The following is a 24950-nucleotide window of genomic DNA, read 5'->3' as shown; positions in this document are numbered from 1 at the left end:
CAAGTTACCAGATACATGTTATTTAGTGCATTTCTAGTCTGGCCATTTGCGCAAACATTCCAGGCAGTGTTCTTTCCTCCATGTCCATTTTAGCCTCCTCAGAACAACCCTATGAAAGTGTTTGGGTCGCAAGGGGAAGGCTGTTCCATGGCCACCCAAGTAAGCCTGACAGCCACCCAGTAAATTATGCCACCGTTGTCCCCTACTGCTGCGTTGTCCACGCCACACCCAAAGGGTCACTTCCACCAGGTTCTTCCATGGGCCCTGCTCCCTATAAGTAAGGGAACAGCTCACCTACCAGCTACGCCTTTCCCTGGCACTTTGGTTCTTCCGAGCAAACTTGCCTGGGATTGCTCGCGCTGCTCATTTCATGAGCAATCATTTCAGATCCGGAACATTTTGTACTCTGCATGCAAATACTTTCCGGGAGCGTCATTTCACCGGGGGAAGCATAACGACGAAGAGGCAACGCCGAGCTAAAGGGCCATAGGTTGACTAAGGGCTGCCTGCGAGTACACGCAGAGCTGACCCAGGAGACTTGGCCTCTTGCAATGCATCAACTGCGCTTCGCAAGCAATCGCCACTCCCTCCTCCAGGTTGGGAACTTAAAAACAGATCGCAGTCCCCAGAAAAAGTAGGGTCTTCTCTCTCTTTTCCGTCTTCCCTTCCCGCCCCCACCTCCAAACTCCGAACTGCCCATTTCAGAGGTTATGAAACGCGCTCCGCAATGGCTGTTTCACAACAGGGGCGGGCCGAAGCCGGCAGCCAATGGAGCAGCTCTCCGGCTCCATCACATGGGGCTACTCCACATTTTATGTAATATTCGGGCCTTTTTTTGTTGTTGTTTCATGTTTGTGCGCGCGCCTGTGTTCAGAAGGTAACCAAAGGGGTCGGGGGTGGGGTGGGGGAAGCAATCTGGCGAGTGAGCAGGAAAAGAAAAGTGACCGATTGTGCTTTTTCTGTTTGCAAATCCTGCCGCCACGCTTCTCCCCTCCTGCTAACTCGCCCCAAGTTGACGCACGCGGAGAGGCGGCCGGTGCGCCCTGCATGAATCCAGAGGCGAGGGAGGAAATCGGATGTTCTTCGCTTCTCTCCCAGCCTCTTGGAAAGGGGAGCGGATGGGCAGCGCGTCGGCGAAGTGGCACGATCGCAGCAGGACCCGTCAGAAGAGTTTGAGGAGAAGGGGGCGGGTGGAGCTCGCACTTACACAAGCAACCTCCACTCCGCCCCGGCCGGCACCACTCCAAAAAGTAACCTGCTCGCTTAGTTTCCGCGCAGACGCAGCAAAGGAGCGGCGGGTGGCGCGCTGCGAGCGAGCTTGACTTTTCCGCGGTCGTGGTGGGGACAAAGGGTCATCCTCCTCTGCGCCGCCGCCTCCCTCTGCTTTTGTTTTGGTGTCTGTCTGGATGCATTTGAAAGCTTCTATGTCTCGGGCGACGAGGCTGAGCAGGCACCTCTTGGGTGAAAAGGGATGAAACAGGGGCAATAAAAAAGGGTGGGACGACGACCCGCAATAAACAAAGGGAAGTGAAAGCGGAAAGCTGCTCGCATTGCACCAGCTGCTGCTTCTCGATCCGTTGCAAAGTTCTCCGGAGCGCGCTCTGCGTGGGGAACCTCCGGGGAAGAGCGCTGCGCCTTTAAGAGCGAGCGAGCCACTCGGCTCGTGGTCTTGCCCCCCCCCCCAAAAAAAAGCAGGAAGGTGAACCTCCCGGCCTTTTTGGGAAAGTGTCCCCGGTCGCTGCAGGAGGCTACTTCACCACGCCAAGTTGCTCCCAGGGAAATCCTCTTCCCACCCCCCGCCCCCGATTCCATCCCCGCACCTTTTCGATGCCGTTCTTCTCCAGAGGCGATCGCCCTTCGCCCGTTGCCCTGGGAGGCACCCTTTAGCCAGCCCCGCTGCCTGCCTGCCCTCTCTCTCCGTGGCAGGAGCCATGGAGATTTTCCTGTGCGCCTCCTGCCAGCGGGCTCTGTGGGACCCAGTGACCGTGTCGTGCGGCCATACCTTCTGCAGAAGATGCCTCGGAGGAGACTTGCCCTCCAAGTGCCGGCTCTGTGGGGGGAAGTCCGTCCTGCTGGGATCGCGGACGGTGGCCTGCAACGTCCTGCTGTGTGACTTGTTGGAGAAATGCTTGGACAAAGGCACTCAAGTGGCCAGGCTGAAGACCGACTTGCAGGAGCTGCTGAGAAGCAGAGACTACCGGGCAGCGCTGAGGAGCGTGCAGAAAGGGGTCGCGCTGGGTAAGCGTTGCATGCCCCAGAGATGCCTCATTGGGGACTGGGGACACTGACGGGTCTGGTGGGGGTGGAGGGGCAAGGCAGGTTAATAGGGGGGCTTTGACGGATTTCTTTCGGGAGTCTTGAATTTGAAGACACACACACCCCGCCGTCGCCGGTTATGCAACTTGTCACCGTATCGCATTGTGTAAGCAGCGAGGGACAATCCTCGATAACAGTTTGTCGCCGAGTTCCTCGTTTCCTGCTCGTTACAGGCAAGAGACTTTGCGGACACGGAGCCGCCTTCCGCGTATGCCACATATGCATGTCGCATTCTGCCAAAACGTCTCTTTGCATTATTATTTTTTTAAAAAAAATATTATTAAAAGTAAACTTTTGGGAAGTTTGCTTCTCTTGCAACTTTTTATGCTGCGCGTGTGTCAAGGAGAAGAACGCGTCCAGTGGCGATGGTGACATCAGAAAATTACTTATACAACGAGGGTTTGTTGGTTTGTCTTTTTATAGAAAAAAGCATGGCTTTGCCTTATATGGCAGGCACAGCCCTTTTATAGGGCACCTCGTGGGACCTTTGAAAAGCTGACCTATGCGAATTGTGCTGCCGGATTTACTAGATCTGTTCAGGGGTGTGGGGAACATGTGGTTGCCTTTGGCTCCTCTTTGTTGGCACAGAACACAAAAATAAGGGTAGGACATGGGAGCAGCCAGGATTTTTGTTAGGGGGGCAGGCCTTTTGTTGGGGGGTGGAGAACCTCAGTTTCCTATGTACTTTTATGGAATTTTATTGATGGGGGCAGCTGCCCCCCCCCCCGCTAAGTCCACTGGGTAGGACGTAGTCATAGTTCAGGATTACTGGTCATTTCTGTAGCTTTCCTTTCTGAACTTACTAGGCAGTATGACTTGCCCAAGACAGTGTGGGGATTTGAACCCAGTACAGTGGTGCCCCGCAAGACGAATGCCTCGCAAGACGGAAAACTTGCTAGATGAAAGAGTTTTCTGTTTTGGAGGTGCTTCGCAAAACAAATTTCCTATGGGCTTGCTTCGCAAGACGAAAATGTCTTGCGAGTTCCTGCGGGTTTTTTCCCCTCCCCCCCTTTTTCTAAGCCGCTAAACCGCTAAAAGCCGCTAAACTGCTAATAGCGCTAATCCGCTAATCCGTCAATGGGCTTGCTTCGCAAGACAAAAAAACCGCTAGACGAAGAGACTCACGGAACGGATTATTTTCGTCTTGCGAGGCACCACTTGTACATGCTTTGCTACACAAAATAAAAGTGTAGCGGGCAATGCTATTTCTTCCCTGATCATAGAGCTGGAAGGGACTACAAGGGTCATCTAGTCCAACCCCCTGCCATGCAGGAATCTTTTGCCTGATGTGGGGCTTGAATCCACAGTCCTGAGATTAAGAGTCTTATGCTCTACCGACTGTGCTGTACTTCCCTAGAGAAGATATACACCCTCTTTCACCTCATTATTTACATGCCCACTCCCCAAACTAGGGAGTGCTGTGATTTCCACCCCCAAGCTTTCTTTAAATAGTTGGCTGATAGGCAGACATTCAACAGGCTCCTGTTATAGAGAGGCAGTGAAAGAGAAAGCTGCACCTAATGAATTAGCATGACATTGTGTTGGGGGGTAACCATCAAACTGAAGAGGGAGAAACTGTCAAGTGGAGGCTGGATGAGCTTATTCCACTGTGCTAGGCTCACCTGTTTTATGAAACACCTGTGCTCTGCGTTTGAGTCATTGCAGACTCTGAGCTGGTGTTTTATAACAGGCTCTTAACAAATGAAGAATGATGTGAGGGCCTCAGCAATTCTGTAAAGAGATGAAGGTCTGAATCAGTGAAGCCTGTATGATCCAGCTGCTCTTGAATCCCACAAGCTCTAGGTCACCTCAACTTTACCAACCTCAAAGGCAGTCCTAGATTCCTCTTTAGGCTTATTCAGGAGGGAACATGTTGCAGGGTGCAAATAACTCTCTGGATAATATAGATTAAAGCTGTAAGTCTATGTATGCTTACCTGGGAATAAGCCCCATTGAACACAATGTGACTTGCTTCTGAGTAAACCTGCTTAGGATCTCACTGTTAAATCCTTTAATTTAGCACTTGGTTTTGGGGCGTGTGTGTGTTTATATAACACAGCACAAAGATTTCCGTTTCTGTGACAGTAATCAGCAGTTAGCATAAAAGCTAGCCCTCACTTTGGGTCATGAATTTCTTGTCAGGACTTGCCTGTAAACAGCATGTTACATTATTTATGTTTTGTAAATTCAGCAAAATATGCATGACCAGCAGTAGTCACAAGGATTCATTTAGGAATTAGTTGAACATTTATTCAGTTTATTATGGAGAGATTTATATTTCTTGTGTAGAAGTCCAACTATATTCCTGATTTTACAACAAGAAACTGATCTGAAATTAACCTTTAATTCCACCACGAGCTACAGTACTGGATTCACTTTTGTGTCTGTAACCATTTAAACCACTCTCCCAAACTGCTTAACGGCTTGTTTGTCACAAAATACCTTTATTCTTCTATGGTATTTGCATATAGATAGACTGTGTGTGTGTGTGTGTGTGTGTGTGTGTGTGTGACTTTCCTGAAAAGGCTGGTCCAGATCAGTGATTTTTTTTATTCAGTTGTAAAATCCTTACCCTTTCTGCCAAACTTCTAGCATGAAAAGCTGACTGCGTAGTTTGTTGGAGTCAGTTTGAGTTATCACATTTTTCTTCTGGAGACTCTGTGCCTTTGACAGCCAAGCAGCAGGCAGATATTCAAGAGGTGCAGCTCTCCCAACCACTGTCTTTGTGCTAGGAGGGTTTTTGCATGTTCCATTTCTGCCTGTTGCTTTGCTAGTAACGGTTAAGAGACTTGGTCAGGAAAATAAGGCAGCCCTATGTATTTAGTTAATATTGCCTGTTTGATTGAAAGTGCTCTTTCTTCAGCTCACCTCTTAAAGCAACAATTTAATGCATTTCACAACAGACAATAACTTCCTTATGGAAACTCACCAAACTGGCATTCTGTTGTTTTCAGAGCCACATTTATTGCTCTATTCATCTTCACGTCATAATTTCTTTCTATTATTGCTTTGGTTTGTGAAAGAAACAGCATGCAATAAAATCCAGGGAAATTGAAACCTTTTCTTTTTAGGCTAGTTTAATGTTTCTTCTCTTCAAAATTATGATTGCTAGGACTCCCACCTCAGTCAAATATTTTCCAGTAGATTCAACTTAAAACAAACCTTTGGGATCTTCTCTGCCTTTAGCATCAATCCTTTACACAATTACCTGTGAGTAAGCTGCACCAAATTTAAGTGGGTTAGAAATCGGTTCCTACCATTCCCATGTTTTTGTGTAATCCTAAACCTGATTTCTGAAGTCTGAAATGGATTGTGAACAATATTATTTTGATTCGTTAAATTTCCATCTTGCCCTTCTTTGAAAAAGAGCCCAGGGTGGCAAATAGCAATGTAGTAAAACAATAGAAATTAAAAAATGAAATAAAACCTGTTTAAAACATTAAGGACGAGAGCATATGTAAACATCAGGAAGAGTTTTGCATACAATAGTTAAAGGGCAAGTATTGCTGCTGTTTCAGAAATGATTGGGTTTAATGCAGGGGAAATTCTTAAGCCGTACCTTTCCCTTTCATCCTGCAAGGCTACAAGGTGGTTCATTTGGCCAACATGCCAACGTGTGCACACCCCATACAGCACATCTGTGTGCATACAGACCACACATGAATGCACATAAGCAGGTGCGCACACACACATGCACTGAGCAGAGGTGGTTCAAACAGGTAGACAAGTGAACACACAACATTTACAGATTCAGCTAGGCTCACTCGCCAAAGGCAGGACACAAAGGCAGCCAGGCAGCAGTGTCTCTCACACATCCCCTCAGCAGTGAGGGACATACACAGACAGACAAACACATTCACACAGGCAGGCAGACCAGTTAAATAAGGGGGGGATTTCTAGCTCTTTTCCTCCCCATTATACTGCTCTGGGAACTACAGGTTTCCTTCCACTACACTGTGATAGGGAGGAAAAGCGAGTCTATTCAAAGATCTCTTCTTCCGGAGTTGGTGCCATTGGAAGAAGGTCCTGGGGCTCAGGAAATAGGAAGAAGCGTTTTTGGTCCCTGTTTCCTTAAAACCACCTTGACATGGCTGCCACACAAGAGGAAGAAAAGGTGCCTTAGCAAGTCAAGGCAGATGCTGATGGACCCTCCACAGCGGAAACACCATGGAGCTACAATAGGGAGCCCCTTCAACAGAACAGTCACTTTAAAATAAATAAGTAATTATATCCACCTTAAAAAAAAATATGGAACGTTACTTGTTTCCTCACTAAATGTTTAGGAGTGATGGAGATGCATAAGCTATAATTATGTGGGAACACAGGGTAACTGGAGAGAAATGGTATTGGTCTGGGATGTGCTCAATGCAGCCCCATTGTGTTCTTCATAATTCTCTTAGACACAGACTGTTTAAGCAATTAAATCTTGGTCCACATTTTGAACAGTGCGTCAGCCACCTATCCCGCAACCAGTCTTCAATCATATCAAATGATTTAAGACCCTCAACCCTTTATTTACACACACAAGAAGACCTGGATATAAAACAGAACAGTTGAACATCAGGTGTAGATGTTGGGTGGGAGACAGGTGAAGAAACAGCAATTGATTGATATGACATGTGGCAAGACCCTAAACTCAGGCTGTTTTTTTCTTCATATTGCAACCTTCATACAAGCAGAAGGTTGTGATGTCACGCGTGTGACAAAACAGGTGAGCAAGCAGGTGAAAGAGTGCAGCTCTACTTACAAGTTAGATCTATATTTATAATCTTCTTGCCTACAGTAGCTTTAGGATAGGGATAAGGTACCTGTGATCTTCCAGCTGCAGGTGATGTTGGGCTCATCAGCCTCAGCCAGCATAGCTGATGGCCAGGGACCATGGGAGTTGTCGTCCAGCAACATCTGGAGAGCAAGGTATCCCATCCCTTCTTTAGGTGGCTGTCATGAGCTGCCCCCCCACCATATAATGCCCCTGTAGGAAGGCCTTGGCTTGAAGCTGTACTTTAGAAACAGGATGCTCTAGCAAAGTGACCTGAGAAATGGCAGAATGTAGTCACTAGAAATGGGAAGGAATCTTACTCTTCACCTCAAGCAGCAAAATGTCTTGGAACTGTCACCCAAGTTGTACAACTGCTGCTTGTGCCTCCGAGTCTCTTGCCACTAAGCAATACCATCCACACAAGATACCAAGCCACCTCAGATTGTTCTAACACAATCCAGACTTCGCTGTGTCACAGGCAGAAAGCAAGAACTGAAGGTACATGCGGTACAGATAACAAGTTGAGCTTGACTATAAACTCACTTCAAATCACCTCTCTCTTATGCTCATGTTGTCAGCATTCTGCTGAGTATTTAGAAGACACCAACCCATTTTACAGATGGATAGTGCAGAGATAGAGATGACTTCCCCAGCACAGCGGGTGAATCTATGGTGGAATACTCGAGCACAACAAACACTAGATCTTGCTGAGCCTGGCTATGGCATAACTTTTTAGTAGAGCATGTTGTGGATCAGGTCTGTAGGGCTATGTAAGAATAGCCCATAAACTGTTAATGGGCCTGAAGAAGTCTGGCAGTAATCTGGCAAACTGACACAATCCTAGATTCTGTGCATCCACTCTTGGTATGTGGCTGGTCATCCCTAAGGCCCCAGACAGGAGACAATGTGGCAATCTTAAGTAAAAGAGTTGGATTCTGCAAAGCATGGTGCTGCTTGCAGAAGTAAGGCGCAGAATTGTTTGGGTGGTGATCCCGATTTTACTTGACACAAAGCAAGAGCGGTGCTCAGATTTAATTGCTTATTATATACTCTTATTATATAATGTGCCATTTCCCCTGATGAGACTCAAGGCCGCTTGCAGAATCTGTACCTGAATCTGGTTGCCTTTAGACTGTTTTTTCAGTCAACCAAGTGGGACAAAATAAACAGTCTCTCCACTACTTCCTCTTCCATCTTATCACCTAGGTTCAAAGACCCAACTGAAAGAAGACATACTTGGGTGCTGTGAAGATGCAACAATGTACCCACCACCTTAGCCCAGTCCATACAACCCCTTACAATGTTGCTTGGCTAGGAAATGGCAAAGGCACTTAAATATTTTGTGCAAGGCAAAGGCTTGGCGAAGGCCTTAAAGATAAGAGGAAAGCCGCATGTTAGCCTTCCCTGCTATTATCCAAAAGGGGTTTAAGGCAAGGATAAGGATATTATTGTCTGCGGAGTCCAGGGCAAACTTTCTCTTGCTCCCACTAAAAAGTATTTTATGCAACAACATGCCCTCAGGGAACCTGTATTTGGCATCTGAAGGGGGAACCTGTGAGCCATGGAAGCTGGGAAAGTGCTGCATTTGTTTGTTATGCTTGTTTTTTATCAATTCTTTATAAGAACAGAATGTACAATCATTGGATAATGCAGACATAAGTGGTAAGCATTAACAAAATAACTAGGGCATATGCCACTAAAAGGTATTTTGATCGGTCCGAAGCTGTAGATTGTTAAAATATTCACGAATGGTAGACGTCTTGAAACACCAAGCAAAACAGTATCGAGGCAAAGCTTACTGCATTTTCCAAATGACTTCCTCCTCCCTCCTTTTTTTCTTAGCCTTGAAGACTGTGCCTGCCTCCTCCTCTAGTCATTTTCACTTGTTCAGTGAACAAGGTCTGAAGGTCTGAACACATTTTTGTGAGGGGGCGGGACTAGCTGACATAACTATTGCCTACTGTTAGTCTTATCCTTCATGAGTTCATCTAATCCCCTTTTAAAGGCATCCAAGATGGCAGCCATCACCATGTCTACACATAATGTATATTTGCAGAGATCCTGCCTCTTGTAGAATTCCTGATTTTGTTTGAGGAACTATGCACTATACATTCAAAGTGGAATTGTTCTGCTTTAAACCATTGTCACTTCCCCATATGAATGCTAGTTTAAGGGGGCCGAGAGTTGTTAGGCAACCCCTCTTTCTCTCATAGAGCTGCAATTCCCTCAATTAAGACTGTTGAACCATTCTTAAGAATCGTAGCTCTGTGAGGAGAATAGGGGTCTCCTAACCACCCTCAGCACCCTTAACAAACTACACTTCCCAGAACTCTTTGGGGGAAGCAATGGCTGTTTTAAAGTGCCATGATACTGCTTTAAATATTTAGTGCAGGTGGGATTTAACTATACATGCAGCCTTCAGATGCGTAAGGGAGAGGCCAGGAGCTGGGACAGTAGCTGTGACCCTGATTCCCCCTTTCTCCATATGTTCACTAAACACGTGAAGGGAACTTCTCTTCAACCTATGACCACAAATAGTGGCAGTTTGTACTCTGTTCCCTACTGTTTGCATTTCTGGCTGGCCTAGGATCGATTGCTTCTTCTACGTGGCATGAGAATGAGGTGTGGGCTCTCAGTCCCCATCTCCATGCATCATACATTTGTATGAGAGTAGGTGCTCTCCCGGATCATCTGTCCATCACATGCTTACGATGTACACGGCTTCTTTGTGTAACTATTATTTCTGCATTTGCTTGTCCCCCCAACTCTAAAGTATACATTAGGAGCCCATGGCAACACTTGATAAGATCTGTGGGTTCTACAGTGGGATAGTGGGATAAGTTCTTAGAAGCACTGGCAGCTCATGGCTTACTCTAAGGATCTTTGTCATCTTGCGATTGTTGGGTTCTGAAGGGAAAAGGGTTGTTCGTGATGAATTTCAACCTTCCAGCTCTAAAAGCATTCCATTGCACTTTGTTTAGGAACTGACTCTGGGATGATTTCATTGCAGGTTTCCAGATTTAAAGTTAGACACGAGGGTCAGAGTTTAGCTAATTTATGTAAGGGGAGAATGTGACCCGCAGCTCACGGCAAGCAGGCTCCCTGTGCTCCGTGGTTCTCATTCTTTCAACATCTCTGCAATGGAAACTGTTGTTGTGTAATCACTTTTCTGCAGCACTGATAGATGAATCACTGCTGCAGTACTGATAGGTGAATCACTACAGCAAAGGCAGCCCTGTGGTGTTTTTTCTTTTTTTAATTGTGGAAATCTACTGGCTGGGGACGGAGGGGTGGGTGGGCTGTTGACAGTCCAAGAACCATGTAGGCTACCAGTTTTAATTCCTCCCCTCTGAGGTAAAATAAGCACAGCTGCATCACTCTAACTCAAAAGCCAGTAGGTCCTGTCATTAAACAAACTGAATTGAGTGACCGTGTCGGATTCTGCTGAACTGCACAAGAGCATGCTTTTCAAATGAGGGTTTTGGGGCATGAATCTGCACAAAGAGAAGATTATCTGAGATACAGTTCAGATGTTTTATTCTAAATAAGGCTTAAAAATGGAATCTTAGCGTTGGAAGAGACCCAAGGGTAATCTAGTCCAACCCTCTGCAATGCAGGAATCTCAACTAAAGCAAGAAAGGGGCAAGAAAGGTGCTGCTATAAACTGAGGGATGTAGACTATATGAGCTTTCTCCCAACCTTGGTAGAATCCTATGTTCATTAATCATAATAATCAATGTTATTTCTATATCATTATCTTTTTTTGGAAATCATTTTTATTTGATTTTACAAATGTAAATTAATTACAATACCAAATACATATCCATAAAATGAGATTTCTTTGAATCTCGAGACTCCCCCCCCCCCATCCCCTCCATGGGTTCTATTGTTAGCCTTTCCAACTGCATATTATTTCATAGTCTATGTCTTGTATCTATCCATATTGTCCATAGTATTTGTTACATTACAAGCGGGATTAAAATCCTGCTAATGTTTTCATCTGCTTACAGTGGTCTCCTAAATAAATTACAAACTTTTCCAATTCTTTCTTGAATTTCATGTCTGCTTGTCCTCTGAGTTTCCCTGTCAGCTTTGCCAGCTCAGCATAGTCTAACAGCTTAGTTTGCTGTTCCTCTCTGGTAGGGAATTTCTATCGCATTATCAATACACATAGCACCTCTTTAAAACTTGTGGCTTTTCATCTCTCTCTAAATAAATGCTGATTTCCATCCCACACCTCTGGTGCAGATTTGTTTTTTATTTATTTACCTTAAGGCGTTTGTAGCCAGCTTTTCCCTCCAAGGAGATTGAAGCAGCATCAGTAGCAGATGGCATGGTGGGGCAAATGTGCTTATCTGACCTCCTGGCAGGTGAGTCAGTGCTGCTTACCAGGGTTTGGGGGAAGGCAGTGCAAACACAGCAGCAGGAGACTGGAGTGCTGTATAGGCTCTGCTGGCTCATTTGCCCCACACTGACCTTATAGTGCCTGTGCCTCACCTCTTCCTGTAAGCAACAATGACTCATCTGCCAGGAGGTCAGGGAAGCCACTCTGCTCCACCACGCCATTTGCTACTGAAAGCAAAGCATTAAAACCTGGGAGCAAAAAATAAAATAATATGAGTAAAAAGGTAAAGGGACCCCTGACCATTAGGTCCAGTAGCAACCATATTAAATAGAGACCTCAAACAATACAGAGTGTTGCATCTGTGAGTATAACCACAGAAAGAATCCTGCATTGCAGAAGGATGGACTAGATGATTCTCAGAAATTGGGGATGTATATTCCTGTCTTGCATTCGTAGTCCTATACATATGTACTCATAAATAAGTCCCGTTGAGTTCATCGAGGCTTTCCCCACGTAAGTGTGTACCGGATTGCAGCCTTAATGTGTGATGGGAATTATTTTGGGCTGTGTCACACAGAACCTTTATCTCCAGTTCCTCATTTCCAACTTCCCCTCCTACTGCAACTTCAGATCTGGAAAACGTGTGTGCGTGGGTGTGTACTGGAAGGAAACATCACTTATAGGTTTTATAGATACCTGGATTGTATATGTGGTGAATGGGTTTTGGAGATGATGGGATTTGTGACTAGGTTAGGAGCAAACTGAAGTCACCCAAGAAGCCTATCATCTCAACCCTTTTGATGTCCGCTTGTACAGTGCTTTCTGATCCCCAAACCTTGCCCAGATGAACGATAATGCAATGGAAGTTAACACAGTCTTACTACTACTGTTTATTAATTAAATTTCTGTACCACCCTTTAGCCAAGAACTACAGGGTGGTTTACAATATAAATACACAAAAAATGCATGCCATAGTAATAAACAAAAGCAACACACACAGTTTAAAAAGTTTATGTCACCTTACATTAACTTGGGAGCAGGGTGGATAAAAATCAATGATTTTTTTTAAAAAAATAAAAAAATCCGATTTTTAAAAATTTAAATCAGATTTTTTTGATTTAAATTGGATTTTTGAAATAAAATGCTTTTGGAGGAAAAATCTTTCTAAAGATAGTTTTCTACTTAAGTTACATTACAGTCCAAAGGCTATTCATCAGGAAATAAGGATTTGTTTTAAGTTTTTCATATGTGCTAAAACTCAGTCTAAATTTTCTTTTAAAAAATTGTTTAACCACATCAGTTAACAAACATGGATACAGTTGCTATAATGTTATTCTTTTAGTTCAATTGTTTAAATTGTTATTAAGGAAATGATTATTTTTCTCCTTCCAATAAAGTACAGCAGAAAAGTTGTTCAAATATAAACAGTTAATTTATTAAACCTCACAATAATTTCATAATTATGTGACTATGTATTTCTAATAGTATAACCAAATCAGTAATTTTTGATATAACTGTAAAAACTACTCTGAAAATTTATTATTCCAAAAACGAAACCTTCATCTGGTTGTTAATATTAAGATTATGCTAGCAAGAATGAGTCTTTCTGTAAAAAAAGAAGATTTAAATCAAGTCTTACTGACTAGTGATTTAAATCAATTTGATTTAAATCAAATCCACCCTGCTTGGGAGTGCAAGAATTTGTGGAGCAGGTGAATAACCTGTGGCTCCCCAGATATTTCTGGACTATAGCTCCCATTGGCAAGGGCTGATGTCACTTGGGAGTCCAAATAGATCCCAGGCCCCCCACTTCTGGCACAGAGATTTACCTTGACTACTGCTTCGCTAGCAACAGTTCTGAAGTGTCCTGCTTCTGCCTGTAGCTCCCGATGATCTTATGCTGAGACTATGCCGATCGGAGGTTTATGTGGCTTTGCAGCAATACCAAGATGCCCTGGAGGATTTGGAGGTGCTGTGCAGGCAAAAGCCAGAAGAGAGTGAGGTGAGTTGAATGTGCAGTTTGATGTTGTCCCGGACAAGCATCTGTATTTGCCCACAGGCAAGCCATGAATGTGATGGAACTGTGTTCTGTAATAGGCTGAGTGTGCAAGTGAGATACTGTAGCCCTGCAATCAGGTGAAAAGGGAGCAGTTAATTAATGGGCAACCCTTTGCCAAGTTGCCAGGCTTAATGATGTTGAATCTACTAAGCTTATTAGAATGCTTCAAATGATCCTCCTCCTCCTCTCTCCCTTCCTCCCTGGCTACCGAAAGCCAAAAAAGATGAATTCCTCACTACTCTGGCGAGGTTTTGGAAGGAAGACATTCTGTACTTGAGGAACAGCCACCAAGATTGCCTCCCAGTTCACTGTTACTGTCAAAATTTGGTAGACAGACAGTAAACTTAAGAAAGTGTTACCAGAATATTTTATGGTGCTTGAATTATTGGGTGCCAGAGAAGAGGAGTGGCATTTCAGTCTATAACAAACAACAACAACAACCACCCAAACACAAAACCCCTCTTGAGCATCTAAGCTCCATGAAATGGCATCCTTAAAAGATCTGTTGTACTGTTTGATGTTTGTATATGTAAGTTTGCTTTGACAACATCTCTGGTAATTTCTCTTTCCCCGGAAGTGTACCTGGTCATATGCTAGATGGCTGAAAATCTCATCAACTGGAGCACTGATTTTTGAGAATGGTATTTGACTATTGTTCTATAAAGTATTATTATTATTAGTATACATCCCATCTATAGCTCTTAGGGTGGTTCACAACATAAAATACATGATAGAAACAAGAACATATACAGTCGTACCTTGGAAGTTGAATGGAATCAGTTCTGGAAATCCGTTCGACTTCCAAAATGTTCGGAAATCAAAGTGCAGCTTCTGATTGGCTGCAGAAGCCCCATCAGACATTCTGTTTCCAAAAATAGTTCGAAAACCAAAACGGTCACTTCGGGTTTATGGCGTTTGGGAGCCAAAACTTTCAAGAACTAGGCTTTTCAAAAACCAAGGTAAGACATTATGCCATCAAATGCCAACAGTGTCCTTCAGCTCTCTATATTGGACAAACAGGCCAAACCTTACGCCAAAGGATAAACGGACATAAATCCGACATCAGGAATCACAAGACAGAGAAACCAGTAGGAGAACACTTCAATCTCCCAGGACATTCTATACAAGATCTCAAAGTAGCTGTTCTATTACAAAGGAATTTCAGAAATAGACTGGAAAGAGAAGCTGCTGAATTGCAACTTATTACCAAACTTAAAACCATGGAGAGACCTGGTCTTAACAAAGACATTGGATTCTTATCTCATACATGACAAAGCCATTTTTCACCTTCTCACCCCTTGCTTTTTCCTGTAAGACCTATTGCAGTCGTTAAGAGTCGTCAACAGGCTCATCACAGCTATCTGCCAATCACCCATTCCCACCACCCTTCTGAGTAATACCCCTCCCCACCTTCTCACTATATAGAAGGGTCTGGTGACTTCTGTTTCAGTGTATCTGAAGAAGTGTGCATGCACACGAAAGCTCATACCTAGAACTAACTTAGTTGGTCTTTAAGGTGCTACTGGAAGGAATTTTTTTTCTTTTATTTTGTTTTGACTATGGCAGACCAACACGGCTACCTACCTGTAACAAGGTAAGACTGTAAATGCAAACCAATAACCGCCCCCTCTCCTGCAGAATAGGCTTGTGCCAGAGTAGGTAGCAGACATGCATCCCATGATGAAGGAGAGCTTCTCTTGTGTCTTTTGTAACGAAACTTTTGGATCCATGATTGTGACATGGCATCTGTGTAATTGCTGTAAGGTACCTCTGTACCTTAATGGATCACTGCCTTGCCGTGGCGAAGCAGAATAACTCAGAGAAGCTATGAGCTATGCTGTGCAGGGCCACCCAAGATGGACAGGTCATAGTGGAGAGTTTTGACCAAACGTGATCCACCTGAAGCAGGAACCAGCAAGCCACTCCAGTATCCCTGCCAAGAAAACTCCATGGACAAAGACAACAGGCATATAAAACAACAACAACAACAACCTCTGTACTCTGTATATGCTACAGATTTTCCCCTTTGCAGCCCAACTTGAACTGAAGCTACAGCGAATAATTTGGAGCACGCAGTGTGCAATGCTAATTCTTCCTTTGAATCACCTGATATCATGTGACTTCATGCGATCTGACAGATGGGTGGAGCTGCTTGTTTGTCAAAGTAGCCCACAGGGGATGAGGAAGTTTTGGATCTGGCCCATTAGCCAGATCCTGCTCCCCCATCTTTGTGCTAAACCCACAGTATCAAGAAGGGTTAGATAGATCATCCAGGAAATTCTTATTGTATTCAAATTGCCAGGAGAAAACAGATAGCACAGGTCTAGCATCAGAGAGCAGAAACAAATGTGTTCACTTGCTGCACTGTGAATCTAACTTCTGAATTGCCAGCACATCGCCTGTAGCCATGGTACAGCTGTTCACTGGTAATCCTAAACGTAGACATTCCTGGCAGCTTTGTTGGGTAGATCTTCTTCGGAAACACACTAACCAAATCTGTCAATGAAGCATTAGGTTTCAAGGATAGAATGTAAACACTGCATTATGCTAATTGGTTCATCTGTCAATCCTCGTTAAACTCGGTGTGCCTAGACAACTCTATTGGGTTAAAAGAAAAACAGCACCCCACCCCAAGAACTTGTCTGGCTTCCTGTCATACACAATCTTCATTCATTTAGTCAGTCTCATAGCTTGTCTGCCAGCAAATTAATAAGGCAGAAGCTATGAAAGAAGATGGAATTCCTGCAGCAAGCCTAGTTGCGGTGGTGAACTGAACTGATGAAGCTGGCCAGGTAAAGGTGTTTGGTTTCTTTAATTGAAACAATACACAGATCAGAAGCATCAGGACAACTTTCAGAGAGAGAAGCAACGATTAGCATGAAATCGCATTAGAGTACAATAATTCATCCGTTGGTTGGGGGTAGTTGAGATTTTCCATGGTCTCAGAATGGGTGACAAGGCTTGTAAAAGTTGATAAGAATTAAAATGGTCTGGAAGCAGAATTGCCTTCTCCCATATGAGTCTGCCCTGCTGGCTTCAGAAACCCTACCAAGGGTACTATGGCTGACCACACAGCCTTTTCAGTGGTGGCATCCTGTCTTTGAACTATCCTTCCTAGATAGATTTATGTGGCACCAATACTACCATCATTTAAACATGAGCCCGAGAGATCCAGCGTTACATTTACAAACTGCACTTTTAAAAATCACTAAGACTTTAAATAGATTTACACTCCTGCTGTTCTATTGGGTTTCCTGACTGCTATTCTGTTTATTTTGTTTGCCGTTCATCTCTGTTTTATTTGTCTACCACATTAATTCCAGCTTTTCATTTGACTGTCCATTGATTTGGAGACATTTCTTGGAATAGTGACTCACAAACACTTAAAACAAATTTATAATATGCAGAATATGTATATGTTTGGACTAAGCAAAAATCTAAGTCCAAACCGGAAAAGGAAATGCTTTGCTTCGATAAGATTATTTGGCTTTTGCTTTGAGGAGGTGGGGGTGTACAGCAGCCACAAGATTAGGTTCAGACTAAAATTTTATGCTTGATTCAGGCTGCACCAATCTGAAGACCGCCTAATTCAACTTGGGGCCTTGAGCCTACTTTGTTTTCCCCAATCGCTATTGGGAAATAATAATAACAAAGCTACAAATTTTGTTCCATTTTGACAGAAGTGGATGAAGTTTGCAAGCATAATAGCCACTGTGTAGTGGATAAATCCTACCAAATTACAGCCAAATAAGTCCAGCAATCTTCATGCCGGATGTTATACTCCAAAGGGCTAAAAGTAGTTTTGTGATTGACAGCTTGTTCAACTATTGCTGCTTTGGGAGGAAGGGCGGCATAGAAATATAATAAATGAAGAAACAAATAAATTCCAGGTTTCCCTTACTGTATTCAACAGGCTTCAACAGCATCACAAGTATGATTTTTGTACTGATGTATCTTGGTTAGCATGTGAATCATAAATAATTCCCAGTCACTGTTAGGAACATAGCATACTGTCTTATTTCAGACCATTGTTCCATCAAATGCAGTGCTGTCTGCACTGTCTGACAGAAGGTCTCCAGTTCCCAGGCCTGACTTGGAGATGCTGGGGATTGGACTGGGGCCTTCTGAATTATGCCAAAAGCAGCACACTAAGAGAAGAATATGGAAGTTCGGGAAGTCTGAAGGCTTCAAATTAAAATTCTATGTTGTCTGCTTCTTTGCAGGTCTTCTTTAGGAAGGGAAAGGTCCTCCTGGAAATGGGGAAGCAATCTGAGGCCCTGCTGCAGTTCCAACATTGCCTCACGCTGAATCCCAATTTTCATGCTGCTCAATACGAAACAGAAAAGGTATTTGTTTAATTTAAATGATTTTATGTTCCTTTAAGGTAAAACTTTCTCAATGTGGCTTGTAAAACATAAAATGTGTATGTGTAACACACACACACACATATATGTATATTACAGTTTACCTAGACAACACTGTTAAAATGCACAATGGCCATTTGAATTAGCTTCAGCTTAAATTTTGGGTATAAAGAATTGTTAGTGTTGCCATGTCTGACACTTTATTGCCTCCCAGCAAAATAACATGAGATTCTTCATCTGTTTGATTATGCAGCATTGCAGCATCATGGTTGTGCCTACACGGACTGCTCAAAAACAAAAGATGGAGTATTCATTTTGATTGGCCGCAAAACCAAAACTAAACTGGCGCTTCCATGTTTACACTGCAAACTTCCCTCCCTTTGATGGCTTGAGCATGAAATAATGCTACAGGACCTTTTAATATAATCACAGCTTTGAACGGAAATATTTCAATAACGTCAGGCTCAAATGAACCAGACATTAGTATTGCTAGGTGTTAAGAGTGTACAGTAATCTAGGCAACAGGTGCTGTGAGCATCTGTAATACTGTTTAAAACAGTTTAGCTCCTGCCATTATTATGGGTTAGGAGTAAAACACTCTGGTGAGGTAGTGTGACTGTTTGCATTTCAGAACAGTACACCATTTATGCTGACAGGGGACTTTAGTTCCTGGAGTGGAAATCCTCCAATAATTTGATTTCAGGTGGGTTCTTTAACTATAGTACTACAGTCAAATATATTAGTTAATGCATTGTGATATAAGTATAAGCTTCTGCCTTTACATCTAGTCTCATTGCATGCATATTTTTTAAGGCATGTTGTTATTGATTTTTTGGAGCTGCAGGAAAGAGTTTTTCTGTCCAGTGAAAGGGAAAGACTAAAAGAAAAACGGTAAAGAAACTGGCTTGAAGTCTTGTTTTACTTGTGGCATCAAAGACTATTTTAATTTGCATTTAGCTAGCTTAGCAATTTTTGACTTAAGAAACTCTTCGTAAGAGAGATAATGGTATTTAAAAGCAAGTTCTACCTTGAAGTTTCTTTTCCTTTCAGAAATATAGTAACCTGTTTTCTTCTTCTTGCCAGATTCTCGCGAATGACACCTCCCCTCTTCCAGGCACTGTTATGGAGCTGAAGAGTGATGCCAGTCAGAACTTGAAAGGGTCTAGTTCAGGGAAAGAGCTAACTGCCCTTGTGTCTTTTGAAGGAGAACCCCTACAGGTAAGCAACATGGAGTGGCAGTACCAATTACAAGGCTAGCAGCAGCATGAAAGGGAGGCATGCATTTGAATATCACTTTGGATGGGTGTGCACATGATATAGACCACCTAACCAGCATACATACTGTGTTTTAGTAATTTGCTCTTGGAAATTTTATTCCTGCGTTCTAAATCTGCCTCTTGAATGAGATTCTACCTTTTTAGAGAACTGAGGGTCTTAATAATAGTGGAAAGAAGTAGGCAACTGTTGTTGCAGACAACAACTTTAGATTTCAATAAAGCAAAATGTTAGACAAGAAATGTGGGGTTTGCATGTATGTGCTTTGCAGACTACAACTGTCTTTTTGTGTCTTTCTTCACCCGTAGTCTTTTTTCTTGGTCTGCTCTGGAAAGGAGGTGTTTAAGAGGATGCTTTTCTTTATGAAATAGGATTTGAAGGGAAGAAAGGAAGTGTGGCTGGGAGAAGATGCTTCTGATCACAGCCAAGCAGCACTTTCCATACCAGAATGGTTGAGGAAGAAGTCCAATTCAGGTTTTCCAGCAGAGAAGGAAAGGGGTAAGGATATATAAAAAAACAATGTTTAGAAGTCAGTATTACCTGGGGAAAACAAAAGGTGGCTACTTAAATCTTCATGGGAGTATGGTATCTTAACCACTATTCTCTAAACTGCACCAGTCAATTTTTATAGCTTATATTAGGGTGCAAGGTCTTAATGGAGGAGCAGAGGTCCTGTCTACACAACGTATGGCAGTGTTTGGATTGTTAACCCTAGCCTTGCCTGGGGCTCACACACTCCCACTGGTTTGCTTGAAAAAGAGCCAGATTGCAGCAACTACTGGGTTCAGGGGTGGCTGGTGTGATGATGCTATGGAGCTGGCCAGGCAGCGATGGTGCTACTTGGAGCAGGGCAGGATGGCAGTGAGCTGAGGGTAATTGTGCACATCGGTGGGAAGGCCAGATTGGCTCTGCCCTTGCCACTCTGCCCTTTTTGCCACTGTGCCCTGCCCCACCACGGCAGGTGTCAGTGATGCTGCTTCCAGGAGGCTGTCTCCATAGTCCACAGTGCTCCTCTTGACTGGGTCTGATGACACAGCATCCTATTTGGTGTTGTTGCAGGGAAGGGGGCATCAAGTTAACTCAGGCTTCCTCAACCTCAGCCCTACAGATGTTTTGAGACTACAATTCCCATCATCCCTGATCACTGGTCCTGCTAGCTGGGGATCATGGGAGTTGTAGGCCAAAAATATCTGGAGGGCCAATGTTGAGGAAGCCTGAGTTAAGTGTTTCAATTATGAGATGTCAGACACTACGCAGGGCAAGTTTGCAAAATGCTGTCAGGTGGCAGGTTGCCTCTGCAAATCCCAAAAGGCCATTTCACACATTATACCAAGGCATTCATTCATTCCTTTTATTTGTAGGCAGCTTTTCCACACAAAAAAATCATGCTCAAAGTAGGTTGTAACAAATAAATAGGAATGCATTTGAAACAAACAATACAAAACCAATTCCGTAACGACGTAATAAAACAATATCAAATATAACACACCAAAAACTACATTCCAATACTATAAATATATCAACATGCAGCTTCACAGTTTCAGCTTAGTCCTAGAAACACTCCTTCCATGATTTTACTCACAGTCCCTCTCCTGCAGAAGCTTCTTTTAAGTCTTCAAAGGCAAATGGTGGAGTAGCTGGAAAAACCGCTCCCATGATGTTACTAGGTTTGGCACTAAGTTACTAGGTTTGCTACTAGCTCCCATGATGTTACTAGGTTTGCCACTAAGTTCACATTCAGCAGGGATTCACTTTAACCCTTAGGTTTCTAACTAAAAATGTATGGTGTGAAGGCACCATTTATTGATGCAGTTTCCCTTGTCGCTCAGGTGTAGCTTGAGACCACTGGTCTGTGGAGGTACAAAGGCATGGGTTGTTCCAGTATGACTGTGATCATCATGTGCAAAGCAAAGTTGATGAAGCTGCCCTGTGGACTTGAGGTGGGGTAATGTGTGGCATTCAACATTTCTCTCTTGCTTTTTCTTTCACTAACAAAGATTTTGAAGAAGGGGCATCGGCAACAGGAGCCAAGTCAACCCAGGAGCATAAACCAGACTTTGCAGATCTCTTGAGTACATCAGACTTGGAATGTTCTCTTTGCATACGGTCAGTTTCTAGAGTTGCTGGATAAAGGATCACCTGTGCACTTTGACGTGAGAACTTTGTGATCAGTCATCTGCTTCACATTCTAGCCAAAGCTTGAAAGGCGGAGAGTGGAATGCAATATACCGTATTTTTCGCCCCATAGGACGCACCGGCCCATAGGACGCACCAAGTTTTTTGGGGGGGAAATAAAGGAATTTTTTTTTATTTCCCCCCCAGGCGCTTGTGGGGCCGGCAGCGGGGAGAAGCGCTCTTCTCCCCGCCGTCCGCCTTCAGACCAGGTCCGGGAACAGCGGGAAGACGCACTGCGCCTCCCAGCTGTCCCCGGAGCTTGGGGTTTTTTTTGGGGGGGGGGAATGAATAAAAAAAAAATTATTCCCCCCCCCAGCCGCGGCTGCCGCCCCAAGCCTTGCGCACACCTGCCCGAAGCACGGGGCACTCTCCGGAGGGCTCCACGTGCTTCAGGCTTCAGGCTGCCGCCCCAAGCCTCGCGCGCCCAGCGAGACCTCCCGCCAGGCGTGCAAGGCTTGCGGACACTCGCCCGAAGCACGGGGAGCCCTCCGGAGGGCTCCCCGTGCTTCGGGCGGCAGGCTGCTGCCCCAAGCCTCGCGCGCCCGGCAGGACCTCCCGCCGGGCGCGCAAGGCTTGTGGACACTCGCCGGGGCTGCAGGCTGCTGCCCACAAGCCTTGTGAGCCCGCGGCAACTCCCGCCGGGCTTGCAAGGCTTGCGGATAGCTTCCTGAAGCCTGGAGAGTGCGAGGGGTTGGTGCGCACCGATGCCCCTCGCTCTCCAGGCTTCAGCGAAAGCCTGCATTCGCCCCATAGGACGCACACACATTTCCCCTTCATTTTTGGAGGGGAAAAAGTGCGTCCTATGGGGCGAAAAATACGGTATATAATGGGAGGTGTGAAAATGACTTTATAATAGCATTTGAGAATTCAGCGCTTTTCATCATCACGGATGAAAGTGTTGATAGTCATTTATTTAACAATTTATTAAAATACTTACCATGGCCTCCGTATACATAAGGCAATGCTCAAATAGATTTTATTCAGAGTAGACCCATTAAATGGACCTAACTTTAGCATGTTCATTAATCTCGGGGGGTCTGCTATGAGTAAAACTTAGTTGAATTATCACCCATGATTTTGAGTCGGGATACTTACTTCATATAAAACAACACAGACACAAAAATAATATAAAATTAGCAACCCTTATTTATTTATTTCTAGATTTATATCTTGTTTTCTCTCAGTAGATAGTGTTTTAGACTGTAAACTGCCCTGTGATCATTAGATGAAGGGTGATATAGAAATTTAATAATAAAAATACAGAGAAACTGAGCAGAGCTGATCCCCTGCATCTCTGCCTACTTCTGCTGAGTTGTATGGAAGCATGAGGTTGGGCTCTGTGCTGGAGCTTTGTGAGATTGTGAGATTGTGAGATTTGGGTTCATTTGGATGTCCAATTAAACACACACCTTGTCTGCCCTTTTTAATGAACCTTTTCCAGCCTTTCCTTTCCTCGTTCATCATGGAAATGACAGAGAGAAACCGATGTGAATGATGCCCCTGTGCTGATCTCTTTCTCTCTCAGGATTTAAAAGCTTAATTCTCCCAAGCCTTGCCAAAAGGCTCATGGCCTGGAGGATTTGTGCCTGTAATTAGGCAATATCCTTATTAGCAACTTTGTCACCCAGGCTTATCCACCTAAACTTTAGTTAAGGGAAATGAGATGACTGCATGCCAGTGCAGTCGAGGTGAGGCTTGGTGATGCTTCCTTCAAAATGGAAGAAGGACCAATGGGAAATGCCACATGCTCCTTGTGATGGCCTACAGTGCCTATTTCTCCTTGTTTCGTAGCAAAGCAAGTTCTTCTCATGAATGAGGGTGATGTTGTGCCTTATGAACTTCTGAAAAATTGACATTGAAAACATGGTTGGCTCGATACCAGGCCATGGACAGACAGACAGCAAGCCTTTCTCAGTTAGCTACCCCGTGCCACCTTGGAACATTCTTGGATTGCCATCTTACCACATAAATGAGGAGGTGCATGATCTGTTGGGTACACCAGTGGCTGGAACAGTCTGTGTCACAGTTAAAGTGTGTGATATTTATTTTATTTTTACTTACAGTGGTACCTCGGGTTAAGAACTTAATTCATTCTGGAGGTCCGTTCTTAACCTGAAACTGTTTTTAATCTGAGGTACCACTTTAGCGGGTGGCACTGTGGGTTAAACCACAGAGCCTAGGACTTGCCGATCAGAAGGTCGGTGGTTCGAATTCCCGCAATGGGGTGAGCTCCCGTTGCTCGGTCCCTGCTCCTGCCAACCTAGCAGTTCGAAAGCATGTCAAAGTGCAAGTAGATAAATAGGTACCGCTCCGGCGGGAAGGTAAGCGGCGTTTCTGTGCGCTGCTCTGGTTCACCAGAAGTGGCTTAGTCATGCTGGCCACATGACCCGGAAGCTGTACGCTAGCTCCCTCGGCCAGTAACATGAGATGAGCGCCACAACACCAGAGTTGGTCACGACCGGACCTAATGGTTAGGGGTCCCTTTACCTTTACCACTTTAGCTAATGGGGCCTCCCTCTGCTGCTGCACGATTTCTGTTCTCATCCTGAAGCAAAGTTCTTAACCCAAGGTACTATTTCTGGATTAGCAGAGTCTGTAACCTGAAGCGTCTGTAACCTGAGGTACCACTGTATTTATTAAATTAGTAGACCGCCCTTCATCTGCAGATCTCAAAGCAGTTCACAACATAAAAATACAATAGGAAAACACCAAATACCATATCGGCCTGAATATAAGCTGCACTTTATTCCCAAATGAATTGCTTGATGTTATCAGGCAAAAAGAAAAAGCAAGTTTTATATAAATGCTTGGGATTTTCAGCAAACAGCGGATTTGTGCACATACACACACAACGTGCAAACATGACTCTTGGAAGACAGTGAAGCATAACACACAGTACTCCTTTCCCCATAACAATGTAATGATCTGTACTAGAGATTTTTCATTGTTAAGAAATAAGTCCCTATATATCAGTCATTAAAAATTAGCAATGTGGCTTCAACTACCAAACTTTCTGCAAATGGACATATTTTTTGGTACATTAAAAAGATAAAACACAACTTAGCCTTGTCTGTGATGCTGCTTGGGAATTCTCTTGCCACCTGAATTTTTCACGTTCCCTTTCTTCCCCTGGTTTTTCTGCAGAATGTTCTTTGAGCCTGTGACCACACCTTGTGGCCATACTTTCTGCAAAGAATGCTTGGAGCGTTGCCTAGATCATAGACCCAACTGTCCACTTTGCAAACAGAGTCTCAGAGAGGTAAGAGAAATCTTGCAGGATGTGTGCATTTGTGTTTAATTTAACCTGAATTAGAGCTTTTCTTTGTGCTTGAGGGGAAAAGATCATTGTAGATTCTATCACTGTGAGTAGGTGATGGCATTTATTCAATTCCATTGTTGACCTGGATAATTGTTAGAAAAAGCAGCATGTTACGTAAGTGAAATTATGACAGGTGCAGTGCTATGGTAGAAATCGCTGCACCTGCTTTCTTGCTAGGATCATCAGACCAAAAGGTACTTGGCTCTTCTCCAAGTGCTAAATCAATGCGGGTTTGTTGAATATTGCCAGGTATGACTTGCATAGATAATTGTTGATTAAATGGAAACATTATATTTGCATTAGATGTGGAGATTAAATAATGCTTTCAGCCTCCAATT

The 24950-nt window shown here is 44.0% G+C and overlaps 1 protein-coding gene across 2 annotated transcripts in view; it reads left to right on the top strand.

The window, feature by feature from the left end:
- Window positions 1–753: 753 nt before the first annotated feature.
- LOC309336091 (LON peptidase N-terminal domain and RING finger protein 1-like) overlaps window positions 754–24950 on the top strand; it is a 32432-nt gene continuing 8235 nt past the window's right edge. Inside the window, exons 1-7 of one of the 2 annotated variants that reach the window (XM_081851541.1) lie at window positions 754–877; window positions 13304–13422; window positions 17703–17825; window positions 18927–19061; window positions 19490–19616; window positions 21116–21224; window positions 24438–24552. In XM_081851541.1, the coding sequence (XP_081707667.1) occupies window positions 769–877; window positions 13304–13422; window positions 17703–17825; window positions 18927–19061; window positions 19490–19616; window positions 21116–21224; window positions 24438–24552 (837 nt within the window). In that variant the 5' untranslated portion in view covers window positions 754–768. The other variant, XM_081851540.1, reaches the window with a different exon arrangement.

The sequence above is a fragment of the Podarcis erhardii genome (genome assembly GCF_964252035.2).
Source record: "Podarcis erhardii genome assembly, chromosome: 2".
NCBI classification, from domain to species: Eukaryota; Metazoa; Chordata; class Lepidosauria; order Squamata; family Lacertidae; genus Podarcis; species Podarcis erhardii.
This window is presented reverse-complemented; position numbering and strand designations above follow the sequence as displayed.